The following is an 11,056-nucleotide window of genomic DNA, read 5'->3' as shown; positions in this document are numbered from 1 at the left end:
GAAACTGTATATATCTCAATTTCTAACAATAAAATTTCAGACGGTCCCTTAAAAAGACCCAGATGAAAACAACCCGGAATGGAGGATTACAGTAAACCCGGCCGCCGAACTTTTGGGGTCACCGAGGTTACGAGCACTTATCGACAGGCTGTATCATCATCAGAAGCTACTGACGGATTTTGATGCGAAGCAGGTAATGAAAACTTTTACTGGATCACTAGTGTCAGGAATTCTTAATGTTTGGTTATAGAGATTTTGAAACTGGTTTCGATGGATATGTTACTAAATACTTACTGGATGTAGTAACATTTTCTTTTTCAACAAACTATCAAGAGTCCATAAAACATGTTTATTTTGGTCATCTTATTCATATGCTTTCCAGATTCTCTCTACAATGTGTGGACCCTACCGCGGAACTCCTCCTCCCTCTCCTCACTGTTCTATCAAATGCAACTGCTTATCCATCAAATCAATTACTCATGAGAGAATTCCGACTGACAAATCGGGTGGTAGAGATGCTACCGGACTCAAAACATTGGCCGAGGTCTACCAGAGTAATACTGTTACAGTGCATTGCTAATATGGCAGTGTCGTCGGATAATATGGTACGATGGTTGTCACTTATCCCGTTGACTAATCCATACTTATTTCCAGGACGTCATGAAACTTGCCTTGAACCATATCGTGTCCCGCCTGACTTCAGAAGACGAGATGGAAGTCGTGGTTGCAATGCAAGCCCTCACCAACCTGTCAATCAATATTCGAAAAGAACAAATCCCAAAATTTGTCCCCGTGATCCCCCATTGCTTGAACCGGCTATGGATTCGTGGAGAAGTGAACCTGAATGCCCTTCGACTACTCGTAAACCTCTCATGCTGTCCGGATATGGTTCCGTATCTTCTTGGAAACAAATCAGTTTCTGGTCTTCTAAGGATTCTGGATACTGACAGAGAAGAAGTTTTGATTAGGGCAGTGACATGGATTCTGTGTACGACATCGGCAGTGGATGCATTGAATTTGACCTATGATCGAATAGCGGAACATAATTTGGTATGATTTACGACCCCTTCTTATTAGTGCAAGAAAAATTTAGCGGAAATATTCAGTGGGGAAAACAGGCATTTTATTTTAAAAAAAATTATATTCCAGGACCCATTCCACAACCCATCTCACACTTTATTCTTCTCAATATACGGACCGAAAGGGAGAGAAGAATTGGAACTACAAGCAAGACATCTCACTAATCATTCGAATAAGGATGTGGCCAGTAAATCGGTCAGGCTACTGGAAACTCTTGCTAATGTGAGTCGGAATTTTTTGTTGTTAAGAATTCCCTATGTAGTAAACATAATAACCCAGCACCTGTATTATCCGTTCACTGAAACATGATTCTCCTAATCCCTCTTCACTTTCCAGGTCCCCCCATTCCCAATGGCTGGAAATCATCTAAACCGTCTCTAACTCCATTGCTCCTTTGACTTTCCATTAACTATGATCAATACGTGTTCAACGAAAAAAGAAACAAGACGAAAAAACAAGCACTTAAAAGAAACAATTCACTTCGGTGGCACCCACCGGGTACTGATTGGAAATTTGACGAATTATTATTGGATGAACGAAAATTAAATATTTGAGATTCCATTAAAGATTTCTATTATGTTTTCATTATATTAATGATAAATTTTTTGATTTTTTTGGAAAGGAAAACAATATACACAAAAATTATTATCAGTGACAACATACTATCGAAACAGGAAAATTTACTGGAAAGATCAGATATGGATTTCAATTCTCGATTTGCCAAAAATGTATTATTTATGTTTTTATCAAGCCGATGAACTATTAACATATATTCATCATTGAGTATTGCATTCTGTTTCCAAAGATACAAATTTCAGTTCCAGTAGTCGTGTTTCATTTTATTTTTCATAGTTTTTAATTCTATTCCTTAAGCTTCCAAAATTCAAAATTTTGTGATTCATTTTGTTCATTATTTGTCTGGAGCTTTCTCATTTTTCAAAGTCTAGCACTCCTGTATTGATATCGTATCCAAACTATCTTCCTCTTTTCCATTCCTCTTCTCAGCGGCAGTTTGAGAAAGTATTCGACTCCTCTCACTACTGCTGAGTTTCTTTACTGTTACCATTATCCCTTTCGTTCATAGAGAAAACTGTCATCTTCAGACTCTTTTTTTTCATCCTATCTACATATCTTGCAATTCTAATGTCTTCACAAAAATAATTTTCGGAAGATTTTCAATAGAGTTAGTTCCGAAAATCATTCGTGCTCGTTGAATTGTCTTTCTCTTCTAAGAAAAGGAAATCGACTTTAACAAAAACTCAAAAAGTTTCAACCAGTTTTGAAACATTGTCTGTTTCAACAATTTGAAGAATAAAAACAATTGGCAGAGGGTTCAGTCCAAAAATGGAAAGCTGGTTTAACTAAAGAACATGGAACGTTCAAATCGTTGATTTCTGTTGCGAATGACTGTTATGTGGAGTTTGAAACAGTAAAGTAGCGGTGCTATCTCTAGACTTTCAACTGGAAGTCAAAGTGAAATAAGAGAAGTAAAGCACGTAAACGAGGCAAGTATGAATTTATGAAAAATGTATATAACCCCAGCTTGAAACAGTGTCCCTAGTTTTTCAACAAATTTTAGTTCCATTCTTCAACACTCGTCTACAACTTTAGACCTTGTTACCTTTGTCTTTGCACCTTGTTAGAAAATTATCTTGACCCTGGTTTATTTGAAATTTAAAAAAGTTTTTGACACATAATAGAAACAGAAAAAAATTCTCAAAATTTCAAATAACAATTTTGCTCCTCAACTTGACATACACATTGATGAGATAATGAACAGAAAGATGGTAATACTGGTACTGTCTCGTGTTCCAAACACGGGCAGCTCTCCCACCGATTCTTCTGTGATTGTAGTGGTGGCTAGTTTCTGAAGGCTCCTGGAGTACATCTTCTTCTGGAAAACTCTCATCAATTTTCGATGACTCGTCTTCATCTGAATTCTCAGAGTTGTTTTCTACCGAATCTTCGTTTTCATCATCTTCTTCTTTTGATTGGTTTCCGTTGCTACCGTCGTCATTATCTTCTTTAATCTCTTTTCCCTCCTCATCATCTTCATCCGAAACAGAATTTTCCTCGTCGTCTTCATCTGAATCCTCGATACTGTTCTCTTCAGAATCTGTAGCCTCATCATTGTCTTTTTCTTTCGAATCATGGCCGATCTCGTCATACTCTCCCTCCTGATAATCATCATTTTCTGAAACAGAATCTGAATTCACACCACGTAAAGCATGTTCAGTTTCGAGTAGATATCTTTCCACTTCAGTCAATTCGTCCCAACTTTTCCGTCCCAGTTTTTCGTAGTCGACCTGGAATTCATTTTTTAATGAATTAAAAAAGCAAAAGTTGTTAAAAACTTACAGATTGAATTGTGGCAGAATCGTGCCATCCGTTAGTTTTCTTGACTATAACATTAATTCTACGAGCATTTGCAATTGTGCAGCAGCTTACTATAAGAACCAGAATAAAAACGGAAAGAAGGGAACGCATTTTGAGCAAGTCTTCTTTCCGAGTAAGATATCTGCTAACCGTATCTAAGAGTGAGCACACTCTCTGATGGTAGAGACAATACAATGGAAAACCACGCCCAAAATAGTCTCACACACCTGATTTTCCCACGCTCATGAGACCATAGCGGCAATGAGAGAGTGACATCAAAGGGCGGTCTCTTGTATCATGTCGTTGGAAAACTGAGATTGGTGTCGATGAGAATGAAAATGAAACAACAAACTAAAACAATGCTGAGAAATTCAGAATTTCTGACTGTTTCCAATAGTAATTAAAACTGGAAATAATGCCATCTTAAATATTCCTAGCTTGTGAAATTTGAATTTTTGAAAAACCAGTCGGTTCACGTCGCCTAACGGCGACTAAACCTCCTTCTCCACACCACCCTTCTGGGTGTTGCAGTGGATCGTAATTACCCGGAAACGGACAACACGTTCGGTATCCTCTAATTTTTCTGAATCCGATGATATCAAAAAATCCTTCACGTCGTCACTTTTTAGAAAACGGCCTGTATCTTTTTATGACGTGGGCCAATCCGGAAACGGACAACACGTTTGGATTCCTCTATTTTTTCTGAATCAGATTGAGCTCGATGAGAATGAAAAAGAAACAATAAAGTAGAACAATGCTGAGAAGTTCAGAATTTCCGACTGTTTCCAATTGTAATTAAAAATGGAAATAATGTAATCTCCAATATTCCTAGCTTGTGTGGGCTTCGAAAATCTGGGAGAACTTTGTATTAGCACTTTTTAAATCAAGACATAACACTTAACATGAGGAAAATTCACTTTTACAGTTTGATTTTATCAACCAAAACTTGGATTTCGCACTATTTTGATTACTCAAAGTGTTTAAAAATTAATTTTATTGAATAAAAATAACTAAAATCTACAATAAATACCCACCGGGTAACCTCGTAAAGCAAACCTTACTTACTAAGAAAACGAAAAATAAACGTTATATCCAAAAATGAGATCAATAAATAATTCAAAAGAAACAGGAAAAATAAAGAAATGAGCAAAAAGGAACTGATTTTCAAAAAGTCATATTTACATTGAGGGATGACTATAATTAGAGATAGAATGCAAGATTTCAGAGAAGTTTTGTTGAGGGATGAATCGATGGAAACTATCAGAGAATGATCGATATTCTGTGAGCAGTTGATTTCCAGATTGTTGCCAATAGATCATTGCTCGAGAAGGAAGATGTGCCACCATTGATGCGAGCATCCGACCACGTCGAATTTTCCTGGAACATCAAAATCACCTTTAGTCTGAAAAACTATTAAAGAATTTAAAAAACGATGTTTCGGGAAAAAGTGAAACATAGAAAATTCCCGATCAGGTTTATTTATAGCATTGAATTAGATACCTGGCCAAAGTCTCTCCGGCACCATTGTGACATAGAACATGAAGGCGGCAGCTATCAATGAGTAGAGTACAATGACATTGGGGAACCATTTCTGGAAATGCGCCCGATTTATGGAAAATTGAAGCTTTGATAAGTGGAAAAACTGATTTTTAAACAGAAAATACTGAACAATGATTCCTGGAGGATTGATTGCAACACGAGGGACTCATCAGTTTGTTCACCATGTTTCGACTATATGCAAATCTTGAAAAATAAACTCACAACAACATGATCACTATCAAATCCGCCATGAAGGAACACCCAATGAACTGTCGGACAAATTCCGAAAGTGATGATGATACAATAAATTATGTGAAGGAGACCGACTCGGGAGCCTGGAAAATTAATTTTCGAGATTTTTACTGTTTTGGAGAACTGGTAATCAGGGTGCTCAACCGATACTTCAAAACCGATTAAAATCGGTGAAAATATGAGCCGGTTTTTAAAAAAGAAATCGGTTTTTCTCCAGGGAAAAATCGGTTAAAATTCGATTTTCTTCGATTGTTTTGAAAAAAAACCGATTTTGTTCGGTTTAGAAACCGGTTAAAACCGATTAGTCTCCGATTTTTACCGATTTTCACCGGATTTTCTGAAAGTTCAAACTCTACGGCGGTTTGTCACGTTTTTATCATATTTTGTTCAAATTTTCTTTAAAAATAGAAAAAAACGTGTGAAGTAATCTAAACGTGACAGTTTGAATTTTCAAAAAAACCGTTGAAAATCGGTAAAAATCGAAGAATAATCGGCTTTTTAACCGGTTTCAAAACCGATAAAAACCGAAACCGAACGGTTTTTTTTCAAAACACAATCGAAGAAAATCGATTCTTCTCCGATTGTTGATCGATTTCCTATCGGTTTTAGTTTTTGAGAAATCGGTTAAAATTCTTCGGAGAGAGAAACGATTTTCATCGGTTAAAAAAAATCGGTTTTTCATCGGTTTTACCTTCGGTTGAGCACCCTGCTGGTAATGAAGGAACGGTTCACTCGAAACTAGTCATCATGAAATTATATCCAGAACTCACCAACAATCTTCCTCTCAAAGAAATCTTGCCGAGTCGGTACATAAGCAGTGATGACGAATATGCCGAGTAGAATGTAAATGTAAGATGTTAGGTGGTCCTGAAAGAGTATTGTTTCGGAATATTCTGACATCCCGACTCTTCAAATATGCTAACCTGGAAACAGAAAAACGCAGTGTAAATTCCATTCAAATACATTCCAAGTAGACCCGCCGATATTCCAAAAATATCCATTTTCAGCCATTTCTGTCTCATCTCAATGCTTGTACACCCAAATGTATGATAACTTGCTGATAGAAGCATACACATTTGCATTCCAAATATTGATAGAGTGAACACGAAATGATCAGCTTTATGAGATCCGACTGATGGGAGAACTATGTAGTTTGTGTAGTATTGTTGATATGTGAAGTAGATGAATCCGAGTAAATGACTCCAGATGTTGATTGTCTCGTTGTTTATGTGGAACGCACTGAAATAAAATTGACGAATATGCCAAGTAGAATGTATAAAGTTTGTGAACCGGTAGAAACAGAGAATCCTTTCAGAAAGTATCTATAAATCTCACCTCTTTGCGCACATCTTTCTTGTCATGGCTGGAGGTCTGTAGTGGTTGATGACGTAGTCATTTTTGCCAGAGGGTTTTGTGAATTGTGTATCTGGAAAAATAATTAAATGATCGAAATTCCGAAGTTTAAGTGAAATATTTACGAAAGAGGAAAAAATGTATTACTCACTTGCTGACAAGTCGATACCTCTCATGATTATGGCAGACGTCTGTGTGGTTGCATTTCAGACATCGTTTACGCATTTTTTTGGGAACTGAAAATTAGTGGTTTGATCAGAATTCAATCTGCTGAGGCAATCCTAGAAAACGTTGAGCATCAAAGAAATAAATTGAAGTGAAGACATTAGCCTACAAAATCGTTTAAGGTCATGAAACGTCATCGAAACGGAGAAAAAAACTAGCAATTTGACCAAAAAACGTTGAGATTCATAGAGAAATCGAGTATCTGAATAAATGTCTTTAAAGGTCTGTTCTGATGTTTAATATCGTACTGTATGCCTTAACATGAGTTCATTTTTAAATTGAAAAAGTTTTTTAATTCCGCCTAGAACTCACTGAGAGCAAGAGGCAGAATGTTTTTAAATAAATTAATTGAAGGTGTATTAAGGTCCTGATGTTTTCATATCGTGATGTATGTGTTTATGTGATGTGAGTTCATTCCTAAATTCCAAGATTTCTCAAATTTAGACCAGAACTCGCCGAGAGTGAGCGGTGGAAAGTTTGGTCAGTGAAATGGCATAGAGAATCTGCGCGGTGGCCTAGAAATTCGACTTGTGAAAAAAATGTAGGAGCAACGACGAAAATCTTAGCCAACTGGAAAACCAACAGGGCCAAAACCATGTTTCTTGAACTTTCTCACTGACCAAACTTTCCGCCACTCGCTCTCAGCAAGTTCTGGACTGGTTATAAGAATTTTTTTCTATTTAGGAATGAACTTACGGGAACACAAACACTACATGAATAAACCAGAACAGACCTCAATATGTACACCTTTAAATTTTTGGTACTTTATGGTTTAACGGGTGTTTATTTAATTAACGGGTGTTTTGAGAATTAACGGGTGTTTTGAGAATTAACGGGTGCAATACCAAAATCTAAGAATAAACGGGTGTTTATAAATCATTTTTTCAGCAGTTTTTATTTTTTCTATTCATTCACTGTTTTACCGTTTTTTGTTATTTTCTATCGTTTTACATATATAATTTCAATTATTTCGTCCGCAATCACTGATAAGAGTCTCCGAATAGAACTGATAAAAGATTGTTACTAAATTCGTAGTATTGTAAACATGAAAACACAGATGATCGTCTGATATTCTCTAAGAAGTCTTATATACATATGTTTATTCATAGATAACTTAAAAGGATATAATACAAATATTTTTCATTCTTCATAACTTCCATATTCCGCTTCGTTCTCCTCAAGTCCAGAATATCGATAAAGTTGCACAGTTTGTACCATTACGTCTCCGAAAATAGATAAAGTGTGTGCAAACGCCAAACTCATTTGTTTTTCATAGATCATTACCCAGTCATTATTGATTGTAACCTGAAATAAAAACATTAGTCAATGCCTTGTAAAACTTTCAAACCTTCCAGCCGATTTTTAACACTTCAAAATTGATCAAAAGTTGACTAGGAAGGACAAACGGGATTCTTCTTTTTTCGTCGTAATCAAAGTCTTCAAATTTTCTGGAAGTTATGCTCAGTTCCTGTAAAACTATTTATTAAACATATCAAAAATGAAAAAAAAACACCTTTTTCCAGTGATTTACTATCAATGCAATTGGAACGAAAAACTCATTATCCGAATGAATGAAAATTTTGAATCTGAACTTATTGTTTAGGTGCATAAATGAATCTCAATTTTTTCTTACGATTGTTTTGCATGAATAATGATTTCTAAAACATCTCCGACCGCTAGTGGTTTGATACCAACTGAATGCACTACTTTTCCATGGACTCATTCTATTCATGAAGACGGAACAGAGCGACTTTCAGAAGATAGCACTGCCGTATCCAATAGAAATGCGAGACCAGTGAAACCAGTCTAAATACGATTATTCAGAGAATGAAATTTTGAGTTCTTACCGCCAGTGCATTAATAGAAACTGCAACAGTAGAAACCGAAAACAAAACAAAAATCAAAACGAGCAGCAGTTTCATCTGGTCAATCTGTTAGTTGATTTAACGTCAATAGAATCTTGTTTTATAGTGGTGATTATAATTGATTGATATATGCATGGTACGGAACCTGGAACGACTCTTGTTTATTGTGCCTAACACAATTGCAGTGGTCAAATAGCCCATATGTTTCTAATTGATAAATTGATCACATTCGGGAGAAACACTGAGATAACAGAGCCCATGTTATCAATTGTTTACACGCAATTGATATAAGCATGGTACGAATTAGAGATAGACTCATCAATCAACGAATGGTACTCAAAAAGGAAAGGAAACAAAAAGAAGACGAACTGGAGCAGTCAGAGTTCCCGGAGGAAAGAAGTCTCTCGCCATCAGGAATGTCAGATGAGCAACAAAATGAAAAAAATCATCAGCTGTCGCGTAGGCTTCGAGGAGATAGAAATCGGAAACATCAAAGAGGACCATGTGGCCGCTCGCAGAGAAGAGGACCATGTGGCACACAGGTGGTCGATGGACGCAGGAGCCCAATCAAATTGCGTGCAAGACCACCGACTGAGGCTCCTACGACAAATCAACGAGGAGGTGGCGGAAGAGGAGGAAGAACAAATGGTGGAAGAGGAGCTAGAAGACAATTTGGAAGAGGGAGAAAAAACTGAAGTTTTTGGTTGGGAGCCAAAAAAGCATCAAAAAACTCATTTTTATAAGGTCCAATACTACAACACTAGCATTCATCTATTATAAACTCGTTGCCATGAAACCACATCTACCTCAATTATTCTGAACTATACTCGGTTGTATTTGATTTGATTCTTTTCTTCATGCTTCTTTAGTCATACTTCAAACAAATAAAATAACAATATACATGTGTTGGTTTACAAGAACTACATACATATGCGTCATGGGGTTTTGACTTTTTTTGAAACCAATTTCTCATCAATCCGAGTAACTTTTCAGCTTAAAAAATAAAAATGATTTTTGTGATCCAGAATCCTTTACATTATCATTGACTGATTTGTCAAGACGTAGTAACTAATTTTTTGGAAACAATACATCGATTGAAATGAAAAAATCAAAGCATCTTTCTATTTTACTTTAAAGTGTGACAGGTTCTGTCTTCAAAACGATTTTAACAGAAAATAAAGCGAGTGAAAAACCGTTTTTGGAATAGTGCTTATCAGTTCCACGCGTGCAATGCTAGGAGACTCTTATCAGTGATTGCGGACGAAATAATTGAAATTATATATGTAAAACGATAGAAAATAACAAAAAAACGGTAAAACAGTGAATGAATAGAAAAAATAAAAACTGCTGAAAAAATGATTTATAAACACCCGTTTATTTTTAGATTTTGGTATTGCACCCGTTAATTCTCAAAACACCCGTTTATTATATAAACACCCGTTAATTAAATAAACACCCGTTAAACCATAAAGTACCAAATTTTTACCAAAACGGAGACAAATTTTTCATAGAAAAATGAGTACATTCTGTTCAATTCCTTATTGTCTTGTCCAACATATGAAGAGATGAAGAAAGGGAACATTGTATAAAGTGTGATCTGGAATCAACGGACAGATAATTCTCACTTTCAATGTCTGCGTCTCCACACACACTTCTATCTCTCACCCTTTGTTATTGTCACACCATTCGTCCTCTCCCGTTTGCCCTACGCCCGCGGGCGCCAATGTCTTCCACCCCCGCACCAGTATATAAGGCCGAGCGAAAGCTCATACCAGGCCGATCTTCATGATCCGAGAACTGACTCGCACGATACAGACAAAACAACAAGTATCATGCCTCGTTTTTAAAATTTCCTCTCAAAGTTTCAATTTTTGGAATTTTGAAATCGAATTTAACAAAAACTCGAAGAATTTTAAAAACAATTTCGGCGAAATCAGGGCCCGGGCAAATTGGCGCGAAAGTCAAATTTTCAAATGTTTTCAAATTTTTCAAATTTTTTTGATTTTTTTCGCGAAAAAGTCAAATTTTCCGACTATCAGTCAGAATTAGAAGAAATTCTGAAAAATAGTCAAAAATCGTCACATTTCCGATGAAAAATTGAAAAAATTTCGAAAAAAAAATTGGGAAAAAAAGGGTCATTTTTTGAAGCCGGGCCGGGTCTTGAAAATTTTCTACCGGCCCGGCCCGGCCCGGCCCGGGCCTTCGGGCCTTGCCGGGCCTTGACAACTATGGTTTAGCTAATGTAAATCAGTCTCAGAGCAACATATGAGCAGGTAGAGTACAGGTAAATTGAGCATACATATCGTTTAGTTCAGTTGTGAATAACTGTTATGAGGAGTTTGAAACAGAAAAGTAGCGGTGTATCT

The 11,056-nt window shown here is 36.4% G+C and overlaps 5 protein-coding genes across 5 annotated transcripts; 2 read left to right on the top strand and 3 right to left on the bottom strand.

Moving 5' to 3' along the window:
- Nucleotides 1–581: 581 nt before the first annotated feature.
- GCK72_012996 (uncharacterized protein) lies at nt 582–1,461 on the top strand (the record flags this gene model as incomplete). Its single annotated transcript, XM_003095718.2, has 4 exons — nt 582–605; nt 655–1,050; nt 1,150–1,302; nt 1,417–1,461. The coding sequence occupies 4 exons, from the start codon at nt 582–584 to the stop codon at nt 1,459–1,461; spliced, it is 618 nt and encodes a 205-aa protein (XP_003095766.2).
- Nucleotides 1,462–2,804: 1,343 nt separating this feature from the next.
- GCK72_012995 (uncharacterized protein) lies at nt 2,805–3,567 on the bottom strand (the record flags this gene model as incomplete). Its single annotated transcript, XM_053729562.1, has 2 exons — nt 2,805–3,386; nt 3,439–3,567. 2 exons carry the CDS (start codon nt 3,565–3,567, stop codon nt 2,805–2,807), a joined length of 711 nt encoding a protein of 236 aa, XP_053584334.1.
- Nucleotides 3,568–4,771: 1,204 nt separating this feature from the next.
- GCK72_012994 (uncharacterized protein) lies at nt 4,772–6,776 on the bottom strand (the record flags this gene model as incomplete). Its single annotated transcript, XM_053729561.1, has 6 exons — nt 4,772–4,858; nt 5,218–5,330; nt 6,018–6,114; nt 6,171–6,486; nt 6,583–6,673; nt 6,752–6,776. The coding sequence occupies 6 exons, from the start codon at nt 6,774–6,776 to the stop codon at nt 4,772–4,774; spliced, it is 729 nt and encodes a 242-aa protein (XP_053584333.1).
- A 1,189-nt stretch (nt 6,777–7,965) lies between these two features.
- On the bottom strand, nt 7,966–8,434 carry GCK72_012993 (uncharacterized protein; the record flags this gene model as incomplete). Its single annotated transcript, XM_053729560.1, has 3 exons — nt 7,966–8,130; nt 8,174–8,293; nt 8,339–8,434. 3 exons carry the CDS (start codon nt 8,432–8,434, stop codon nt 7,966–7,968), a joined length of 381 nt encoding a protein of 126 aa, XP_053584332.1.
- A 585-nt stretch (nt 8,435–9,019) lies between these two features.
- On the top strand, nt 9,020–9,385 carry GCK72_012992 (uncharacterized protein; the record flags this gene model as incomplete). The annotated part of the gene is made up of 1 exon (XM_053729559.1): nt 9,020–9,385. The coding sequence occupies one exon, from the start codon at nt 9,020–9,022 to the stop codon at nt 9,383–9,385; it is 366 nt and encodes a 121-aa protein (XP_053584331.1).
- Between the last annotated feature and the right edge of the window lie 1,671 nt (nt 9,386–11,056).

Source organism: Caenorhabditis remanei, chromosome IV, assembly GCF_010183535.1.
Source record: "Caenorhabditis remanei strain PX506 chromosome IV, whole genome shotgun sequence".
NCBI lineage: Eukaryota > Metazoa > Nematoda > Chromadorea > Rhabditida > Rhabditidae > Caenorhabditis > Caenorhabditis remanei.
This window is presented reverse-complemented; position numbering and strand designations above follow the sequence as displayed.